This window comes from Rhinolophus sinicus, chromosome 3 (genome assembly GCF_057876585.1).
Source record: "Rhinolophus sinicus isolate RSI-liver-muscle chromosome 3, RSI-T2T, whole genome shotgun sequence".
In the NCBI taxonomy this organism is placed as follows: domain Eukaryota; kingdom Metazoa; phylum Chordata; class Mammalia; order Chiroptera; family Rhinolophidae; genus Rhinolophus; species Rhinolophus sinicus.
Genome location: NC_142503.1, coordinates 5,809,604 through 5,832,588, shown reverse-complemented (window position 1 = coordinate 5,832,588; position 22,985 = coordinate 5,809,604). Strand labels below are relative to the sequence as shown.

The 22,985-nt window shown below is 41.7% G+C and overlaps 1 protein-coding gene across 4 annotated transcripts in view; it reads left to right on the top strand.

Moving 5' to 3' along the window:
• The window catches only part of SEMA5A (semaphorin 5A), a 421,628-nt gene that overhangs the window by 133,220 nt on the left and 265,423 nt on the right, over window positions 1-22,985 (top strand). For all 4 annotated transcript variants that reach the window (XM_074329094.2, XM_074329093.2, XM_074329090.2 and 1 more), the window contains one exon: window positions 15,811-16,007. In XM_074329094.2, the coding sequence (XP_074185195.1) occupies window positions 15,887-16,007 (121 nt within the window). In that variant the 5' untranslated portion in view covers window positions 15,811-15,886. The remainder of the gene's footprint in view (window positions 1-15,810; window positions 16,008-22,985) is intronic.

Below are 22,985 nucleotides of genomic sequence, written 5' to 3'. Positions count from 1 at the left end.
ACATGTGTGACTTCAAGTCCTGGCACTGCTGCTTTCTAGATTGACGATGACCTGGGGCTAAAAGGCTGACTTCTCTGAATCATAGTTTCTGGTCCAGATTAAACTCAGATCTGTGATTCTCAAGCTCTTATACTTTCTTTTCAAAGTTTTTCAAGTCATTGCATGCAGAAAATGGTAGCATTTGCGTGGGTAAATTTGGTGAGTGGGGGAGACTTGTCACCTGGAGACTGAAGGGGTTGGTCCCTGGTACACCTGAATTGCAGTTCTTCAGTATCCTAAGCCATGCTGGATACGACTCTGTTGTACCACGACTTGGCTGCTAGGAAATGGTTTTCTCAATGTGCCTGCGCTCTTGCCCCTTCCTATAACCTCTCTTGTTCTAATCTGTGGGAATCATCATTAACCACTGGAGAAAAATATTGGACAATAAACTAAGTTTTTGAAGGGTTGCGATCGCACTGTATTTTATCTTTCATATGGGGTGTAGAGGAAGCTCAAAAGATAAATGAAGGGTCTAGTGATAGTAATTTTGAACACTTTAGCTCAGAATCCCATTGGGAAGTTATGGATGACCACCACCAATGCCCGTCATTGGATCTGGTGTTTGATGCCACACCATTGTCATGTTTTTTTCTAGGCTTTGGAACATCATATAGTATTTCTTGATTTGTCTTTTTCTGTGCTCACTTCAGTCAGCAGGTCTTTGGCCAATATGCAGCTTAGGTAAAAAAATCTCGTTTCCTACTATGAGTAAACTCTTTCGCCGTGTGGAATTTCCTCTAGAGAACTTGGGTATATCATCTGGTTCTATTTTATTTTTATCTGGAGCTGAGAGTGCTGGTCAGCTTTTCTCTCAGCAGAGGACCACTCAGATGCTCTTGAGTCAGGGAGATGCCTTTTCACTGGCGATCTTGCTCTGGCGGGATAAAAGCATTCTGGTTCCTTTAGAATAATCACCAGTTGTCTTTGACCCCATCTTCCCTTGTCTACCAGGCATGGTCCAGCTTTAGCACATGTAACCCATGTGCTGAGACTGGACTTACTAGATAGAGCTGCTTCTGTGCTCTGCTGAGGGGAATGAGTCACAGACGGGGACATGTCATCCTGATTCTGCTTGGTAGTATTTCTTAGCAAAAGAATCCATTAAAAAATTGTCTCTGATGATATAGTCACATGTGCCCATTTGCAGTAAACTTGCAGAACAGCCCTTCGAAGTATTAAAAGTAGGCATAACCCCACATCTCAGAGCATTCTAATGATTCAGTGTATTTTCCTCCAGATGTAAGTTATAACAGTGAAGACCCCACATTGTCAGGTCTAACGGTTACTGAGCCCTTGCAGCAGGCCTGCATTGTTCTACGTGTTTCTCGTCGATTGCATCATCAAATCCTCACAACCTTATGAAGAAGGAACAAAGGTTATTCCCACTTAAAGGAGGAAATACAGGACAAACAACCAGCAAATCCCTTGCTGGGGTTTGCATCCACTTTACAGTCAGACCCAGAGCCCAGGAGCTCAGTGTTTGTATGTTTATATTTCAATATGAGAATGTTTAAGTGTGTGCATACACCTCAGCATACACTTGTGGGCGTGTGCTTGTGTGTGTGTGTCTGGGTGTGCGTTTGTTCATAGGCCACGCACAGAGTTTAATTTCCTGCCGATACACTTCGTAATATATTTTATTTCTCATGTCCTTAAAATTTCACTTAAAAATAGTGCCCTGTCTTCCTGATATACTTAATTTGTATGGAAGAATTTCCGTCCCCTAAATAGAAGCTTGCAAATCCTGGCTTGTAACACATAATGATCAGACTAGGAGGAAATACAGTTCCATGCAAATCTTTGTTAACACCTCTGATAATCCTTCAGAGACTGAGCTAGAGATGAAACTAAAAGGCAAAGTGTCTGAATACTTTTAAGCCCCTTCAAATGTGTGTGTGTGTGTGTGTGTGTGTGTGTGTGTGTAATCAAAAAATATGTTTTATTAAGCAGCCATCGCTGCCACGAAGTGCCTCATGTTTGCCTTTTAAAATGGCAATCATGAAACAGAACTCTACAAGGTGGAAACAAATTTTGTTTTGGACTTCTCAGATAGGTAGCTTTCTCCCACAACTTACCAATTTCTGTGATCCATGAGATTAGTCACTAAACTCAATAGATCTGTCTGTGGTCCACTGCAAGGAGGTGGCTTCAAATGGTGAGTGTTGTGCTCTGGATACATCGGACTTTCCAGAATGAGGCGTTTGTGAGTTAAAAAGCTGACTACCTCCAATCTCATCTCCGTGGTCAATGAGCTGCTTCTTGTGCCACCATGGTTGTAATCAGAGAGAACTGCAGGAATTTTCCAGAACAGTGAGATTAAGCATAACATCTGCCTCTTACATATCATGTTAGAGAAAGTACATCAGTTTCATGTATGCACTCAACCGGGAACACAGTCTATTGCTTATCGACAGAACAAACATGTGTGCCAAGGTTTCCTCTAATCGTTTCACAGGTGTGTGCTATTTACCAAGCTAACATGACAACTTTGAGGACAGAAACTCAGTATGGCCGTGTCAGGATGGAAAGTAGTTGTCAATGCCTGTGTGTGCCTGAGCGTTTCTTCTCAGTATAACCAGAGCTTTGCATAACACAGTTTATCTGTCAGGGCTTATAAAACCCATTTCATTTCCTTAGGTAAGAGTGAAGAGTCCTCCCCCTACCCCAGGGAAAATGAATTTAGTAAGTAAAGGAGTGGCAGGGAGGCTCCAGTTTCAGAACGTCCATTACTGACTCAGTTTACACCCGAATGGCATGGGTTCTCCTCCTAATTCTACAGCAACAGGACTTTTCTGTGCTGCTTGGAGAATACTTGTGGGCAGTTGGCCTCTGCTCGTCCACGACTGCACCTTCTAACCACCCCTTCTTTAACCTGTCCTGCTTTCGCACTGCCCTGCAGCAACGGTTTCTCCATTATTTCCGACTCCCTCATACTCAGTAAGTCAAACCTGAACTGATTCTAAACTTGTACCGTAGGGCTCTAGTCTCATTAGTTAATCCACAAAACTGATCTCACCTCACTCCTTTGTTTTAATCATCAATATTTTTATTCACACTAAATTATAAAATAAATGCATGCTTATTGAAAATTCAAACAATATAGAAGAGTATAAAATACCCCCGCTGCCTCGGAGTAATCAGAGTTTTCTTCTACCTACAAACATATAAGCAGAGAAATAATTTGGTTTATTTTAGTCAAAAATTGGACCTTTCTCTCTTTTCCTTTTTTCTTTATATCTCTATAGATAAATAAATAACATTTACACTGTATTATTTTTTTTCCACTCAACATCATTACTGGATTTTTATGGCAGTGGATAGATAGAGTCTTACTTAAACTACAAGCTGCATAATATTTAATAGTATGGATGTGGCATGATTTATTTGATCTCATTACTTATATTAATAAGGTTGGTCCTTTCAAGCAGGTAAATGTGTTTGCTACCCTAATTCTCGGTAAATTCTACCCCGAGACTCCATTCCATTTCTCTGCCGAAAGTGTCATCTTTTAATTTCCAGTCCATTTACATGATTCCCATACTCCAAACCTTCCACAGCCTTTTCCGATATTTGCCTGATGCTTCTTTGCACTATTTGTTAGTGGTTGACTGACCCCTCTATTCAACAAATATTAGGTACTTCCTATGTACAAGGAGCTGTGATGGGTTGTGAGGGGCTGCAGTGACAAGCGGGGCTCAGCCTCTCCTGTGTGGCCCTGCAGGAACGCCAGGTCAGGAGACAGAAGAAGCCACATTCCATGGCAGAGCGACCTGAGGGCCCCAGAGACAAATCGCAGGAGTCTGGATGGAGCGGCCTTGCTTCTCGGGAAAGTGGTTCCAGGGATGGGGGAGCTGGTGTTTGATCTGGACCACAGAGGAGGTGTAGGTTCTGATGCATTCGTGGAGGAATGTGTTCTGGGCAGAAGGGCGGAAGTGGAGCAACTAGTGGTCTAACAGATCTGGGTGGTTTGATCCTGGAAGTCGAAGAAGTAGAGAACTACCTCTGTTCATTCAACATTCACGCGTTTTCACATTGGCACTTCTGGGAAGTTTGTTTACATTTCCTTGCCTTTTTCTTTTTTCACATAGTTTTAACAAAGTCAAAGTATTGTTTAGTTTTGCTTCTTTTTTTCAGTGAATATTGATTTACTATAGTATATACAATTCTTGACTTTTTTTCTCTCAATATTATGTTTCTAATATTCATTTACATTGTATGTAGCTGGAGTCCATTCATATTCACTGTGAATAATACACTATAAAAATTTCCATTCTCTCAGTAGACACAGAGATTTCTAGGTTTTTGCTAGTACGAACATGGCCGCTATGAAGGTTCTTTTACAGGTTTCGTGGGCAGATGTGGAATTTTCCTAAGGCTGGGGCAACCCACCGTCACAACTCTTATTAAACAGTAAACTACTTTATCATATCTTTGTAGGAAGACACTAATTTGGTTGTTAGAAAATTTTTTCCAACAAGATTAAAAAAAAACCATTTAAAAAATAGTCCTAATTTGTTTATATGTATTGAATTTTTTTTAGTGCTTCTTCACTGCTAGGGAGTACCCTACATCCTTTCAAATTAACTCATAAATTGTAAGCCATGGTATTTATCTCCATATTACAGATGATGGAACCCGAGCCATAAGGTTAATAATGTTGGAGCTGGCACTGGGACCCAGGCCATCTGGGTCCAGAGTCGGTTGTCTCGTAAACCAGTGTTGGTGGTTAGGATGGATCGCTGGGATACAGTCGGCGGAGGAACACCAGAGAGAGTTCTTAACCTTTCGCATGGCAAAGTCAGGCGCTCAGATGTCCTTTAGCTGTGTTGAACCCCTTCACTCTGGAAGAACAGCATGTCAAATTGATGCAACGTGACCTTCCTTTTTCTGGACTTACATTTAGGAATTGTCGCTTTTGTGTTTTCATTAACATATCCACCATGGCAGAGCTTTTGATATTTTGAAATACAGAAGTAAAACCCTTGGGGATTACTTTTCAACTGTGGAGACCTTTATTGTGATGTCCTGAATGACCTTTCCACATTTCAGGCTAATGCACTGAAGAATAAACTACCATATGTTCACAGCACATCTGCATTTCCCAGCATCACATTACGTGCTAATCATCGGATGCTTTTGTGGCGGCTAATTGAAGGTCTTTATTGACTTGTTCTTCTGCAATCTCACCTAAGAGACTGATTCCTTTTGAGCACGCTTGTAGTTTTCCACAGAGACTTCTAAAACACCCTGAACACTAGTCACCGGCACCGGCAGAAAGCATCTAGGTTTTCACAGTGCTTTTCCCTTTACTTGGTCAAAGACTCCCTTCATTTCTTTCCCGCTAGTACCTAGTCAATAAGTCGATAATATTTGTATGTGTGTGATACTCTCTTCTAGGCTCTGGGGATGCCCAGGGAACAAAACCAAGGCTAGCTCACTAGTTGCTTATATCCTAGTGGGTTAAACAGGCCATAAACAAATATATTAACTGAGCAATTTCAAGTAACATGAAGAAGAGAAAAATCACAGATTCTGGGGGAGAGGAAGAGGCAGGTGCTTTAGCAGGTCTTGCTGGGGAGGCCTTTCTGAGGAGGTACCATTTGGGGGAAACCTGAGTGATGAGAAGGAGGACGTAGAGAAAGGACCTCTGGACCTAGGGGCCAGCATTGATCTCTGAAAGGTAATGATCTTCTTGGGTAAAAATACTCCAGAGAAGGTCCTTGTATGTGTGTAAATCTTGCCCAATGGGGTCTCTGGTTCCAGAATCAATGAATGATGCTATAGCTGATTATTTACTGAAATTCACGTTCCCAAGGAAACATGTATTCAGGCCCAACGTGACGTCAGTTGGTAGAAACAGAGCATTTGCTTGCTTCTTCGGCGAGGTGATCCGTATGTGTAGCAGGGCTCCCAATCCCTAGTCAACTGACAGTTATTGCAGAAATGCGGTATAAATGGGGATGGTGTCTTCAGAACAGCAAGACGACCCAGAGGCTGGGGGTCAGGGACTTGCCCATTCAAATTGTTAGTTCCTCCATTTATCTGTAGGGTCTCCTTGCGTCTTGCCTCCATATCTGTAAAACAAGAAGGAATGAAAATGCTTATTTTACAGGTTTACTTCAGGAAAATAAGAGATGTATTAATACTGTACAGAATCATATACCCTGCTTTGCAGTTTCTTATATGTTATTATTCTCTGATAAGTGGAATCTTTGATTTTGACGTGATATGGCTCAGTATTTTTTTTCTTCTGATGAGAACTTTTAAGATTCACTCCAGCAACTTTCAAGTAGGTAAACAGTATTATTAGCTATAGTTAATTTTTTATTTTAGCAGGGATTTCTTAGTCTTGTTTTTAATAAACTGACCCAAAAGTAGTAATTAGTGCTTTGCAGAACTTTTTTCCTTTTTTCCCCAAGACCAAAGATTGTGACAGATTTAAATGAACTCAAATATACTGACTTTGCCATGTCTGGTCCATTGGGCCTAATAGATGTCATCAGATATCATACACAAGGGTGATTCCCAAATAAAATCTGAAAACACCAAATCAGGGGCCTTTTCATTAAATATTCTAGTTTCCCCAAGTGTATTAGCAGTCTTTTATCTGTAAATTCAGCTGATAATATTCACGGTATTTTCATTTCCATGTTAGATAATGAATCTGATGAATTTATTCAGGTATGATTGATAACATGCTCCTTTATTTGTCCTTTGACTTTTCAAGTGGTTCTAGTGAATTACAGCATGCCAGAGTAACTTCTCTGAACCCTTCTCAACCATTCAGGAGATATGGTGATAGCTTCTGTGTGCTTTCATGCTTCCAGGCCCAGAACACTTCCTCTTTTTAGCTGGTCTGCCTATAGTAATCCCTTCATCTTTTCGACCATTAACTGGGAAATTATGACATTTAGAAAGGACAGTTCTCAAAACCATTGGAATCCTTGTATTTGGACCAGATGTTAAGAGAATTTTGATGGAGGAATAAAACATCTGTGACAATGGATAGCACAGTGATAGAAGGAAAAGGAACACGGATAGCATTTTATTAGAAGGATAACTATTGGTAAGAAGTTAGAGAGGTGTATGTGGGCTTGCCATATTTTCCTCCATCATCTCATTTCTCGGGTGGTGACTGTTTGTCTACACTATGTCCTGTATTGTGCAGGGGTTGAGATTCTCACAACTGTGGTTGAGAATGGGGCAGATACACAGACAGTTATAGTTCAAGATTGTAACAACTACGGTAGGAATGAGTATGATGTATAGTAGGGCCAGGTGGGAATGAGGGAAAATTAAAAAAGAAATCAGAGAGGGCTACTAAGAGATGAAGCCTAAGGATTGGGCAGGGAAACCCGTGTTAGCTGAAAAACAGCTGACACTGCAGAGGTGAGAAATAGAGGGCTTGGTCAGGGTGGGGAGGAGGGCATGATTCTAGATATGAGTGAGGGAAGAGTTGTCAGAACATGGTGACAAAATGACAGAGGAGCTTTGGGAAGGTGTAGGAGGGGGAAATGGTGAGTTAGTCCTCAGATTATTAGTTGGATGGCTGAGTAAACGAGAGTAAATAGACCCAAAGAAGACAGGTGACGAAGACAGGTATTGAGGTCACCTTTGGATGAGGTTCTTCTGGCTTATTTATGTGAAGATGTCTGTTTTGATTTATGGGTCTGGATTATGTACAAAGATCTTGAAGAAAGTGACAGATTTGGAAGTCACCAGTTTTTAGAAAGTGTGTAATAAATATCATGTGAGTTGGAAGAAGACAGGCTATTGCGAGTGTGTAGACTGAGAAGACATGAACCTTCAGAAGAGACTGGGGTGTACGTTCATGAGGAGCGTCTTGGCTGCAACAGGGAGATTCAGGTGATAAGAAAACCAGGGAAGAGAGGGCTTCTGGAGATATTGAAAAGAAAGGGTTAATGGGCACAAATGCCATGGAGCTGTCCCCCTGGATTTGGGAATCTGGAGGTGACCAACGATGTTGACAAGTGTAGTAACAACAGAAAGATGTGTCCTCTTCTTCCAGCTACCATTGTGTGCTTTTGGATGCTGGCAAAGACGCTGCACCTTCTATTTCACAAGAGAGAAAGTGGCATTCCAAGTCCTGCTTATCTTAACTAAAAACAAATGGGAGCTATGAATAATAATTTTCACACCATGAGAGTCATTTATAATTTGATTACCTTATTGTATCCATATGAGTTTCCTGCCCTGAGGAAATGTCTCTGGATAAGTCTCTTAGAAATTGTCCATTGTTGCCTTAACGACCCACTATTTAAGTTTTCTTTCTTTCTTAGAAAGGACTGTTATTGGTGTAGCTAACGCAGAAGTAGATTGAATGAACTTTCACTAGGTTTTAAAACCTGCTGACAGATAAAATTAATATTGCCTTTGTGTAAATAATAATTTTATCTAATGGACTTCATTTCTTTTTATGGTTCCTCTAGGCTATCTGGAGCTAAACAAGGGGGAAAAGGCAAAAAGTGTAATAGCAATTCCCTTTGAAGAGAGATATAAAATAAGGTCACTGGAGCCAAACCATTATTGAAATGTATAAAATAGTTTAATGTTTGCTTTTTCCCATTTTATGCTATGAGGTCATTTTATGTAGCTATAAAGTTCCATCTCATCTCTTTTAGGTATGATGAAAATCTATGTGTAACAAAGCCCACCTCTTATTTAGTTACTTGAAGGTGGCAGCCAGGGGTCCTTCTGTAGTTAAGGGTGGTCAGTGTTTTCATTAACATATTCCTAAAAATGTTTCACTAATTCATCGATGTTAAGCCTCTTTTGGCTTCATCTTGAAAGTCAAGGCACATGTATTAATATCATATAAAAACATCCAATTTTTACAAAAAGGTATGTAAAAATTGAAGGTGCATCATTATGTCTGGTAAAGATCCTCATATCCCTTATAGAATCAACATCGTAACGAGAAAACTTTAATTTCACTTTATTTCCTAAAGAATAAAAGGTTCAGTTATTATGTTTGAAAAAAGTTTACAAGGATCTATTTCCTTGAACACTGTGTATTAACTAAGTTTATTGTTTTATTGATTTTTCATTGAATCCAGTTTCCTGCTCAGCACCTAGAATGTGTGATAACCATTGCAAGGGAAGAACATAGATTCATTCAGTACCTTGCTTCTAGCCCCGAGCACATCAGACTGATTGGCCTGAATTGTTTCTTCCTGTTTCTTTGAACCCTCTTAACTTGACCCCCTTCAGAAGCCACAGCTTCTGTCTTCGTCATCCATTCAGAGGGAATTCCTCCTTCTTCTGACTTCGCTAAGACTTTGTTGCTACTTCTACTTGATATTTATTGAAAAACAGATTTTTGCTTGCTCGACTACTCTTCACTGTGACCTTGAAGTACCCTCACCGTGTTGTCTCCATCTTCACCCCCATGTGTTGGAGTGCTGGCCCTGGCCCAATGTCAACAGGTGACATTGTTCAATATGGCTGGTTGGTTAATTAGCGACACCCCCAAGACACTGCTTGATTCCATGCCAAGCGTTCATCCCTTAAGATTAACCCTAGAGACCTTGTGGCCGTAGTGTGTGGACTGAGCAACGTGAGCAGGACAAGTAAGTAACGCATGCAGAGAGCTGGGGGCAGCCTCATCCTGTAGGATTGACGTGGCCGCCCCTACACACTTGATCTTAGGGTGACCTGTGAGATGCCTTTAGCTTGGGCCTTCTTATCTCAGCCTGAAAGTGAAGAGAGAGACTAGATGATTTCGACCTCCCAGTTTACCTTTCATGTTCAGTGAGTCCTTGACTCATTTCCTCTCTGCTCTGTGCCAGAGGAATGAATAAACCACCTGGCAGTGGTGCTTGCTCAGTGGCAAGGGGTGGGTGAATTCTAAATACTCCACAGAGCATTGGCTTTGTGATTTCTGATTCGTTCAGGCAGCCTATTCAGCACGGGGGAACACATAAACGTGGGACTGTAACCACGTATTCAACCCGTACATTGCTTATGATAAAAAGATGTTAAAACGTAGGAGCACTAAAGGTTGTAGGCCAGTACGTGCAACCTTTGATGAGGAAGCAGACACTGTGATTGGTACATCGGGCTTCCCGGGCAGGAGCTGCCACCGTGGGCCGGAGTGGGTGGCCCCCTGTGTGCAGAAGCTGGAGGTCAGCCAGACCTTGCTTAGTGGGAAGACTCGGGGCAGGTGTGGGTCCCACGGCATCAGCTGTGTGCACATGCGTGTGCAAGGCTTACTCTGCGGGTTCTGGCGAGGCCACAGGGGCTGGAGGGGCGCCTTCACAATGGGAGTAGTGGTGGTGGCATTGGGAAGAGACCGGCTATGAACGAGCAGTGTTTTCTTTGGCACACGATGGAGGAATCCTGAGTTTTCGAATAGGGCTTGGCTGTTTACCTGGCAGCAGCTGACGATTATGCAACAGACACTGTATTGGGCTGTGCCAGGGTGTGTGGGGGTGAGACCAGGTGGTTTATTCAGGTGGTGTAATGATTCTCCAGTGGCTCGGCCACTGTCCTTTTGGGCTGGGACGTCCGTATGGCCAAGCAGTTCATGGGATCCCATGGATCGGGGCCAGGAGATGGGGAGAGCAAGGGCAGATGCAAACGTTTCAGAAGAGCAGGGCTTCCCTCTTCTCATACAAACTCTGGCCGTTGTATGCCCGATGGTTCAGTCAGCGGTAGCTTGGCATAATTCAGAGGCACACGTGCACCAGTCTTCTCCACTTGGCCTTGGCCCTTTGACACTTAGGATGCTGCTGCAGGAGGTGTGGGCACCGGCTTCCGGCATCCTCTCCCTGTCAGCTCACCTGACTTCTTTGTCGACTCCATGATGGAAGTCCTTACAGCCATCAGGTAGGGGACAGACCCGGGCCCCAGAGGCTTTTTATGGACTCTGAGATGTGCCAACAGATCGGGCCACTTCCAACTTTATAGTAGGTCTAAGAAGAAACCCAGCCTCCTCTGAAAATAAATACATTAAGCTTCTTTGGATCCGTTTTTATTAATAACTGGTTAGACTTTGTTCCCTAAGCAAAACTTCTTATGTAAACATTCATTGTTTTGATTTCTTTTTTTTTTTTTTATCTGACAGCATTTTTTAAAGTAAGAGGAACAGTTATTTTCTGTTCTCCAAAGCCTATTCATGTGTGGTGTGGGTGTGAATGGGAAATGTTATTTATTGCACACACACTTATGTACAGAATTTTGCTTATTTATATGGAGCTTATAGAGAAATCCTCCCACATCAAGAAACTAAAAGGAAGGCTTCGTGGGTTTTGAAGTAGATGCAAAAAAAATGTTTCTATTTTGTTGCCCAAACTGGTCTGCTGTAATAAATCTTCCTATTGGCAAAATCATTTGTTTAGTATTAACTCACCTAATATATTTTTAATTTTCCAGTGATGGTAGGATGAAATTAGAACAACTTTTATTGAAATTCATCCTTTGAAATTTTCTTCATATTTCCCAATGTAGCAAACATTTATTAGCATGACTTTCATTTTTATTGAAATTTTGCTGACATGGCTCAATACGAATTCAGTTGGGTGATTTATATAAGTGTATTTTAAAATCATCTTTCAAGTTTAGCTTACTTAATTTCTAAAGAGGGAGAGGTATATTGATACACAAAAATCAGAACTTCTCAACCAGGGGCGAGTGGCAATGTCTGGAGACAATTTTGATTGACACAATGGGGGGTGCAGTGCTTCTGGCAGCTAGTGGGTAGAGGCCAGGGATGGTGCTAAATGCACCGAACAGAACAAAGGATTATCTGCCTCTAAATGTCAGACGTGCTGAGCACTAAAAACCCTGATATAAATAGGCCCCTCCCCCCATCACTCAGAGGCCAGAGCTGCATGATTCAGTGGACGATGGAATTACAGAGTCCAGGATGGAGGGACCTTTTATTTAGAGCAAAAGCTTCTTCAAATAAGAGACATTAAAGGAGTTCACCTTGCATGGCAGGATACTCGGAAAAACTCCCTCTCTAAATGAAGACTGTGGAGGCCCTTCCCTGGCACCTTACCACGAAGACCGTTTATAGTACCTTTATTTTCAGAAGAAAGGTACCATGTTATAGTCTGAAAATTACAAACTTCTAAAAATCACCTGTTCTCATTAAATGTGCTTCCCTTCGTTTTCCATGGCAAACACGTAATTGCATCTCATCAGCATTGAACTATGTGTCCCGTTTTAGCTGTTCTTACATTTGACACGGCATCTCCTCCTGCTCTAACCGTCACTTTCCAGATCCCAGGGAAGGACCGTTTCAGGCACTTGTGCTGTTTTTCTCTTCCTTTGCTTCAGAAGGCAAAGATGTCCGAGCTGAGATGAGAGTTCATGGCTATTGTAAACTTGGACAGTTCCGATCGGCAGTTGACCTGTGTAACTCATTTCATAGGTAAAAAATAAGACCTGTGCCTCCATTATCCATCACACAGCACTGTGCCTGAGCAGCAGTTGTGGACCCATTGGACAGGTGCCCCCGGCTCTACATTCCTCCCTCCACCTTCACGCTCAGCGTCTCTTGCTCCGACAGGAATCGCATGGGGCTCATCACGGTTTGCAGCCCTGACCTTGTTTCTCGGCTCAACTTGAGTGTTTCCATCAATGGGAGCTTTTTTTTTTTTTTCTTTTTTTTTTTATGGTTCTCTAACAGCTTGGATTATAGTTATTTTACAAGGCTACCTTACTTTAAAGTGTATTAGTCTTTTAAATTATTCATAATTTTTGAAGTCTCAGAGCTCCCAGCACAGTAATTATAGAGACTGTGAAATTTCATGTACCCTCAAATTTATGTTGCTTCATCTTGAAATCACACCATAGATTCATGGCACCCTCCTTTTGGAGATGAGACCCCCTTCCTTCCTTCCTTCCTTCCTTCCTTCCTTCCTTCCTTCCTCCCTCCCTCCCTCCCTCCCTCCCTCCTTCTTTCCTTCCTTCCTTCCTTCCTTCCTTCCTTCCTTCCTTCCTTCCTTCCTCCCTCCCTCCCTCCCTCCCTCCCTCCCTCCCTCCCTCCTTCCTTCCTTCCTTCCTTCCTTTTATAACCACTTTCTTTACCCAGATCCTAATAGCTTCCCACCTTTGCTTTTTCTGGATCTTCTTCTATCTGATAATCTCTCCCTCTTAAATCTCCAATCTCTTATCCACTCACCACTTCTCAAAAAAGCAGCCACATTTAATAATGTTTTCTCTACCCTAAAAATGTCCTAACTGTGATCTTTCTGTGCTTCTCTGATTTCACTGAATTTTCTTTGGTTACCTAGCGTTCAGGGGAGCCATGTACGTTCTAGCCCATTTTCACTCCATCCATTCCCTTCCTATATGGCTTTTGTCTCTTGTTCTGCTGAAACTACCCCCCCCCCCCCAAGTGATCAATGACTGTCTGCTGATTAAAACCATTGGCCTTCACTCTGCCTCACTGGGGTGCAGACCAGGCCTCTTTTTAAAATGCGTTAGTTTTATATTTCAACAGAGTTTGATCTCCAGTTTTCCCTTGATGCTCTGTTTCTGTTTTCCTTCTCTCATCTTTGTGTGGTGACTTTTTAAATTGCAGCTTCTAAACAAACAAACAGTTCTCTTTAGTCCCCACCCCCATTCCTCTCATGGCTTCCCCTGGTGATGAATCTTTACCTTATCCATGATTTTAACCCTTCCAAACATTATATGAAGTCTCTGATTTTTATTTTTTTTATTTATTTTTATTTTTTGTGGAGTATCCAGCCTGGATTTTCCACAGTCTGCTGCATTTCCTTAAATAGTCTCTTAGCATCTTAAACCCATGTGCACAAAGCTAAATGACCATGTTCTCCTTTAAACAAAACTCTGCTCTTGATTATCATATTGAAATGAATGGCATTACCATCCTCACAGTCACTCGTATTCTCTGTCTTGAGTCCATCGTGCTCTTTGCTATTAGGTTGGTGCAAAGGTAATTGTGGTTTTTACTATTTTACCTTTTAAACCATAATTACTGTTGCACCAACTTAATATCTATTCCTCCAAACTTTGCATATTACAACAACAATCATTTTCTCACATTTCACACGTTGGGGGTTGGGATTTTGGACAGGGCTCAACTAGGTGATTCCTATACTCTCATGAGATTTACTGAAGTCACTCAGTGGCTTGCAGCTTTCCTCACATATCAGGTGCCTTGGTGGGGATGGCTGGGAAGCTGGGCTCAGTGGGAAATGTCTCTAGGCACTCCTATATATGGTCTCTCTAGAATGGCAGTCCCAGGGTAGTTGAACTTCTGACCTGGTGTCTCAGTGGCCAGATAACATGTTATAAGAGTTAAGAAGTGGAGGTTACCAGTCTTTTAGAGTCTGGGCTTGGAAACTAGCATACTACCACTTCTGTTGTATTTAGTTGAGCCATATAGTCACAGAGTCAACCCAGATTCAAGAGAGGGGTCATAGACCTACCTTTCAATGGGAGGAAGTTCAGAGAATCTGTGGCCCTCTTTAATGTGCCATACATTCCCTAACCCATCACATTGAGTGTTTGCCTGAATTTTTAGTTACATTGACACAACTTGAACACAAGTCACAGCTTCATTTATTTCTCTTCTGAATACTTGCAGTGGCTTCAAATTAACTTCTCTACCTCTGTGCTCTTCTCTACCCAATTTCCTATGTACACTGTTGTAGGAATAATTGTATTACTATTTATTCTAATGTAATATTAATATGCTATGGTAGCTTGTGGCCTAAAAATAGAGACTTCAGACCTTAGTATAGTTTGCTTTTCAAATCTTAACCCCACCTACTCTGTAAGCTGCCTCCTCCTCCTCCCCTTTATATCTCCTGGCATCTGGGTCAAATATAGTAAACCGTTCCCAAAACACATCGCCTGTTCCTTCCTCTGGCCCGTCCAGTGTGTCTTTTCATCCTCTCCCCTTGGCATGGAATGTACTTCCAGAAATCATCATCTGTTGAAATCCTTTTTATCCTTCAGTATTCGGCTCAAACGTGAACCCCTCCCTGGACACATCCTTGATCCCTCTAAATAGCAGCGGTGCTCTCAACTCCCACAGCATTCCTGATTTTCTTTTTTTATGGTTTTCTAATGGCTTGGATTATAGTTAGTTTTACAAGCCTACCTTATTTTAAAGCATATTAGTCTTTTAAATTTTTCATAATCTTTAAAGTCTCAGAACGCCCAGCACAGTAATTTCATTTCACCTAGTAGGTGCTCAATAAAGATTTTATTTGATTCTCACTTGGTCTCTAGCCAGCAACTTTGCAGGTAGGTGATCTATAAATTTCAAAGGATAAATTCACCGAATGTGGGTGATTTTTAAAAGTTGGGTAGCATAATATTAATCAGCTAGTTAATAAAAGAAAATGACCATAGCCTTATTAATAGGGCCTTTTGTATATTAAACAGGAAGGGCAGCAGTTCTTAGGGTTTCCACATATAGATTTGTGTTTGTAAGAGGAGGCAATGTTCTAAGGGAAGGCCAGTAATGACCACCACTATCAAACTGCTTTCCTTAGGAGTGACTACGGTGTGTTGGCGGAGCTTAAATTTGAACCTTTCTCCTTTTATAATAAATGGGTTATCTCATAAAATTATTGGGAGAAAAAGAGGTCCTTTTTGAGATACACATATACTCACACATATCTGACACAAGATCTAGAATAAGTGCTACTTGTCTAAGTCCTCTAAACTTTTTTTTTTTTAAGGTAGTGATGGAGCTTTACCCAAAGGCCACCGTCAACAAATCTGAACTCGTGTTCATGCAGTCGTTCTCTTTGTGTGTTCTAGGCACTTTCCACACATGACGGGAAGACGAGCTTCTGGTTAGAAGACACGTGCCCAGACTCAAAGTCTTCTGCCCACCATGAAGGGCACCTGCGTCATTGCATGGCTGTTCTCAAGCCTGGGGTGGTGGAGACTCGTCCAGCCAGAAACAGACGCATCTCAGTGCCAGAGAGCGGAGCACCCGGTCATTTCCTATAAAGGTAAGGGACAAGGTGCCCCGACGGCCACGCCACCACTTAAATGCACTTCCCATACTCAGTGACAGAGGACAGCAGTGCTTTTGGCTCTATTATTCTGTGGCTCTTGTTTTAGACATTATTTAAAATAGGAACAACAATGCAAAATTCTCCGTTGCAAGAATTTCATTTCCAGAAATTGATCGCTATCTCAAGAAGACTTCAAAACCAGAGTTCTCGGGGTTGGAAAATCCCACTATTGAGGCCACCTTTATTTAACAAGTGCTGCAAGCATTCAGGCGTTTGAACCAGGGGATAAAAATGTGACCCACAGAAATAACACCAAAATCAAGGAAAACAAAAAATTCCTCACTTCAGCATTTCCGAACAAAGCCTTATTTTTGGCATAAAACTTATGCTTTTGTCTTTACCTGGCATTGCACGGCAGACAGAATTTGTTTAATGTCTCCAGTATCTCTGTGGATTTATAGGATTAATTAATTAGTATGTATAGCTACTCATTTATTCTTTCATTTATCAAAATTTATTCAGGGTTCTTATTACTCTGGGCACTCAGCATTCAGGAAGAAAAATAAATTAGTTTTTGTCCCCGTCCTCAAGGAACTCACAGTTATATTATCAAGCTAAGTATAATTAATCAGACATTATATTTGAATAATGCATCCAATAAATAGTTTTATTTTTGTTAGTTTTAAACTTTGTCTTGAAAAATTTCAAATAGATACAGAAATAGAAAGACTGGTCTGAGGAACACCCAGCCTTTGTATTTATTAATTCATGGCCCACATTTTGTCTTTTAAATCCCCACCCACGCTCTACCCCACACCCACCAAATTATTTTGAAGCAAATTCAAGATATCATATGATTTTATCTAAAATATTTAAATTCATGACTATAAAAGAATGCGAATTCAGAATAAAATTATCATGGAAAAAAGAAAACCAAAAATAATTCCATAAAATCATCGTTCAGTGAGTATTGTGAGATCCTTGATAGCTCATGAATCCTTATGTATTGTTTTTAGCAATTGGATTGAAACAGGATCTGAATGAGTTCATATACTGCAAATGATTGGTATAGCTCTTGAGTGTCTTTTAATATTTTACTGTTTTTTTTTTGTTTGTTTGCTTGTTTTTCTTTTGGTTGTTGTTGCTCTCCTTGCAAATTAGTTATTAAAAACAAAACAAAAAAAAAACTGAGCTCTTTGTCCTGTAGATTTTCCCGCAGTCTGGATTTTGCCAACTGCATCCCATTTGTGCCGTTCTGCCTCAAATATTTCTGTAAATATGTAGTAATATCAAGAGGCTCCTTAGATTCAGGTTCAAATCTTTTTGTCTCTACTGTTTCGTGGATGGTGCTGTGCACTTCCGTTAGAGGCAGATGACGGCCAGGTGGGAATTTAGCAGTCATTGATGACCCCGCCCGAAATTTACTGATTCATTCACGGCTGCAAAACTGGAGTTCCCTCATTGTATTATTCTCTCTTCATTTACTGGCAAGAATATTTCTATATGAAGTAACATTCCCTCATCATCTATTTGAATATCCTAAGGGCACGGCTTATATAGGAATGGGAGAATTAATGCTTTTTTTTTCCTTCCCTTTATCAGTTTTTTTTTTAGATTGGTCAATTGGTTCTCTACGTTATCCAAAGGGGACAAGTAAGATGTTATGTTTGCTTTTTATTATTGTCTTATTTTCATTATTAGAATCAGTATTAATACATAGATTTCAGTATTTGATATATATCAAGCAATTCCAGCTTTTATTCTTATAGGGTGAAATCGTCACATTTGAAGTCTATGGGAGCCTTTTGAAGTTGGCTCCTGAGTTCTTTTGACACAACCCACGTTGCCCCTGACAGCTTGCTTACTCTCTGGGACAAGGTCTTCCTGACCCCTCTGACCCATTTCCTTCCGTAGACCTGAGTATCAGCCATTTGGGGCTGATTAGAGCGTGGGCGTGCTCAGTTAGTTGTTTTCAGTGTATGTAGCTGAGGGAAACATTTTAAAAAGTGCACCGTAAGTTCCTCTGGGTACTTCTGTCTCATCTCCAGGGTGCTGCGGGTTTCTGAACCTCTTCCATCTCATGTCTACATCTTTCTCTCCTGTTCACAGAAGCCCCAGTGTCTGCAGACCAATGTGCTTTGCCTTTTCTTGAAATACACACTCTGTTGTTTAGGAATAAGAGTTTCATGCAACTCTTGTCATTTTTGATGACTGAAAACCCTGCAAGAGGATTTTCTTCTCTTCTTTTAATTGTCAGGATATGAATTTCAGTGGGATGTTAAAGCAAAATTAGTGCCTTGAAATAAGTTCCATTTGTATGGTTATGCCAACTCAAAACCTAGTTAGGTTTGTTTAATTTTGCTTTTACTTGTTAGAAATTTAAAAAAATCTACATTGTTATGTAGTGTTCAAAGTCCAATTAACAAAACAAGAGGACCTTAGCTTTGCTCTCTCTTTTCTTCACCCTGTTTACACTGTCTGCATTTAGCTAACCTTTTACTTATGGTTTATGATTCTTTTTAGATACAAACGAAGATACACACACACACACACACACACACACACACACACTCTGATCCTCTTCCTTAGATAAAAACTTGCATATACACAGACTTGTCTCTGTAGTTTTTTTTGACATAATGACATAATGATACATCCCGGAGGCTACTCCCTGGCAGAGTCTGGATTGACTCCACTCCTTTTTGTAGCCACATGACTGTCCACTATGCGATAAATATAGTCTACTCAGCAGTTCCCTATTGAGAGATGTTGTTGTTTCTGTCGTTTGTGATCACGGATAGTGTTACGGGGAGTAGCACGTCCTGCAAACATCTTTAAATATCTTTGCAAAGGTACCTCTGGGAAATTCCTAGTGTTGGGATTGCTAGGTTGAAGGACAAATGCAGGTGTGGTTTTGCGAGCTGTTGTCCAGTTTCCACTCGTGAAGGTTCTCCATTTTGCATTCTCGTTGTCCTTTATATAAGTATTTGTTTCCTACCAGCCTTTCCAGCAGAGTATCCCATTAACCTTTGGGTTTTGGGCCAATCTCATAGTTCATAAATGGCATCTCAGCTTTTTTTTTTTTTTACCTTATCTTTTTTTTTTTTAATTAGTTTCAGGTGTGCAAAACAATATGCTAGTTAGACATTTACACCCCTCACCAAGTGATAATCCCCCTCCCCCAATCTACTACCCCTCTGACATCATATAGGGTTGTTAAAATTCCACTTCGTGGACGGTGTAGATGCCTGACCACTGCACTGTACACCTGAAGCTGAAGCTGAATAATATTGTATGTCAACTATAATTTTATATATATATATATATATATATATATATATATATATATATATATATGGTCACAGGATGTAGAGTACAACATAGGGAATAGAGTCAATGGAATTACATCAGCTTATTTTTAATTTGCATGTTTTTAACTTCAGGTGAATGTGTAACACACATTTAGTGGGTGCCCATCAGGTACCAGGGTCTGTGCTAAATATTGAGGAAATAGAGGCAAGAAACACAGTCTCTGCTAAGAGTTTAGAATAGCTTTCTAAACCAGAAGGGCCTTATATTACATTCTATTTAGGGTCCTCATGGCTGTCATGGCTGAGTGCTGTGGGACCTGGGGCAGGGGCATCCGAACCAGACCAGACAACCTACGCTGTAGCGTGTGGATATGAAAGGTTCCTAGGATGAGGCAAGGCCAGAGCTGAGTCCCAGGTGGTTGTCAGAAGGCGCTTGTGAATCTCACAAAGGAAAAGGTATTCCCAGGAGAGGAGAAGAACTGGTACAGAGCCCCAAAGTGAGGGAGGGGAGCATAGCAGGTCCTGGCATGTGCCATGTACAGTGGGTCATGAAACCTTAGGTTCAGTTTCGGACGGAGGGAGATGAGGCCAAAGTGGTTAATGGGGACTCAGTACATGGTATTGAAAGGCACTTTAAGTCCCCTGTCTGGACAGGCTCCGCTTGGAGGATGGCAAAATGGTGTCAGGGAGAACCCATTCCGAGACTGCTGCTGTGATCAAAAGGAGCGGTGATGAGAAACTGAGCTGAAGGAGCTGGTGGCAGGAATGTAAAATTGGGTAGAGTCTAGAAATTTGAAGGAGGTAGTGTTGATGATTAAAAGGATAAACGACAGGAGGGAGAAGGAGGCACTCAGTATGCTCCCCAAGTTCTCGGCTGTTTATTCCTTATGGAAGAAAGAAAGGGAAGCAGATGTGAGGGATGCGATGATTTTAGATGGAGAAAGCTGAGTTCCCCACCATCAGATGGAATTACCTAGTTGAGAGCAAGGCATCATGGGAATCAAGAAAGGAGGGCTTTTCAAGAGGGAGGTGACTATCTTATGATGCAGAGAATTCAAGGCTGATGTGAGCCAGAAAGTAGAGTGACACACTCATCCTGGTCTGTGTGGGACTCTCCTGGTTTTAGCACTGAAAATCCAATCTTCCGGGGAAACCAGGACAAAATGTCACCCTCCTAGAAATCCTGTAAGCAATGGTGAACTTGTTTCCTGCTGCTGCTGTACCAAAAAAATACCAACTGGGTGGCTTGACGCAACAGAGATATCTTCTTTTACAGTTCTGTAAGCTGTAGATCCAAAATCAAGGTGTCGGCCAGGCCATGCTCACTCTGATGGGTCTAGGGAAGAATCCCTCTTTGCTTCTTCTTAGCTTCTGGTGGTCATTAGCAATCATTGGCATTTCTTGGCGTGGAGACATGTCACTCCAGTATCTGAGTCTGTGGCCACATGGTCTTCTCTGTGTGTCTGTGTCTTTTTGTCTTCTCTTCTTATAAGGACACCAGTCATATTGCATATGGCATTTAGAACCCACCATAACCCATCTTAACCAACTACATCTGCAAAGACCTCGTTTCCAAATAAGGTCACACTCATGCATATCTAAGGTTGGGATTTCAAGGTATGTTTGGGGGGAACAGAATTCCCTAACAAGTAGCATTTATCAGAACAGGTTTTGGGCAGTGCAGGAGGAGGAAACTAGATGGTGAAAAGCAGAGGAATAAACTTGGGAAGAAGATACAGATATAAAAGGAGAAAATTATTGTCTCAGCCAGCTGGGACAGGAGGGCAGAGGATGGCTTTTAAGAGAGCATTACTTAATCATTCTTAAATGGTGATGGGAATAAGCCAGGTGAAGGAAGAGACTAAAGAGAGAAGAGAGAGGGGGAGATCAATTGGTCAGGCAAAGTCCCAGACTGGAGGAGGAGGTAGGGTACTGGGCACAGGCGGGGGATTAGCTTACAGGAAGCAGACTCCAGTGAGCTGGAGGGAGGGAGGCCAGGGCACCCAGGATGCAGGAAAGTTAGTGGGTGGGGGTGGCTGGAAGGTGAGGGAGTTCCTGAGGACCTCCATCTCAGCTGAGAAGGAGTACGCAGGCCAACGGCCAAGAGTATGGGGCTTTAGGAAGGAAGTGCTCCTCTGAAGAAGGGATGAGACTATTGACCAAAAAAACACATAAAAGATTCCCTGTGCTTGTTCGCTGCCCAGTAGTCCTTGAAATGGCTCATGTTACAGCTGAGTAGGTGGCCACTGCTATGCTGCATGACCATTTTGTGTAGCACACAACTGTACAAGACCGTTTGAGGACGTAGGATGAAACCCTGATGAGGGAGAAATAAAGCAAGGACTGGATAATCTTGACTTTCAAAGTCTTGATTTCCCTGTGTGTTTATAATTTCTTGCTTTCGTGTGCAGCCTTGGAGGGGCCCGCACAAAAGGCTGTGAATGAAGTGGTCCAGATGCTACAGTAACGTCTTCTTACAACCAAGCACGTTTTACTGAAGTCTTTTTTGTTTGTTTGTCTTAACATTTTATTGATTTTTAAATTATTTTTTAAATATCATGAAATTTGTTGGGGTACCTTTGGTTAATAACATTATATAAGTTTCAGGTGCACAATTCTAGAATACATCTGTACATTGCATTGTGTTCTCACCACCCAGAGTCTAGGCTCATTCCGTCACCATATATTTGACCCTCTTTACCCTCTTCACCCCTCATCCCTACCCCTTGTTGAAGTCTTGATTCGGTTTACCTGACCAGCCAGACGATGCTGGCAGGATCCTTTTTTTCCAATCTCGGTAAACTATCTGCCACTGCGGCTTCCCTGGTCTAGTGGAGTCCGTTGCTCAATACGCGCTAACAGCTCGCTGTGTTTGCAAGGTTACTCCCTTGACTGCATGTTCTCGAATATTTATCCATGGTTATGCGGGGGCTGCTAAAACTCCCTGACCCATCACAGACACACCGTTCACACTTACATCTTTGTCGTTTGTTTTAAAGTCTGTTCCAATAAAGACAGGAAAAAATAGTGACCCTTCAAGACAGCATGTTTCTTAGCATGCTTCCTGAGCCTCATAACCATCTCTGAAATGAGTTCTAAATGTTTAATGTCCATTTAGGCGGTAGTGCCATATTCTGCTTTTGTTTGTTTATTGATTAAGGTTTACTCAGCTATTGAGAGAGTGTGTTCCAGTTGTAGGAATTGGTTTCTGGGGAGCAGTTTTACATTATACACAGAGGAAGACCACTGGCGGGGTGAGTCATGCCACACTCAGGCTTTCTTTGCCATGGAGCCTTAATATGACTCCTTTGGAGGCCTTTCTTCGGTGTCTTAGCTGGCAGCACTTGGTGTAATGCCTCAAGTTACCCCTGCCTGCAGAATCATGCAGGGCACGACTAATTCCACTCCCAGGTCCCTCAGATCTTCATCTCTGCCTCCTTGGTGTTCCCACTGAGTGTCTTCCTCCTTCTGGATTCATTGATTGGCCTGAGAGTTGTTTTGGAACTTGTGGAAAAGAGCTACACGAATGCTTGATAGAGGATTAGCAACAGATCTTGGAAAGGGCATCTGAAGGCATCAAAATGAGTATTCCAGCCTGGGCCATCACTGGGGCAGGCCTGGGGGTGGCACTTGTCTCTTGAATTTCAACAGCTACCTTTAT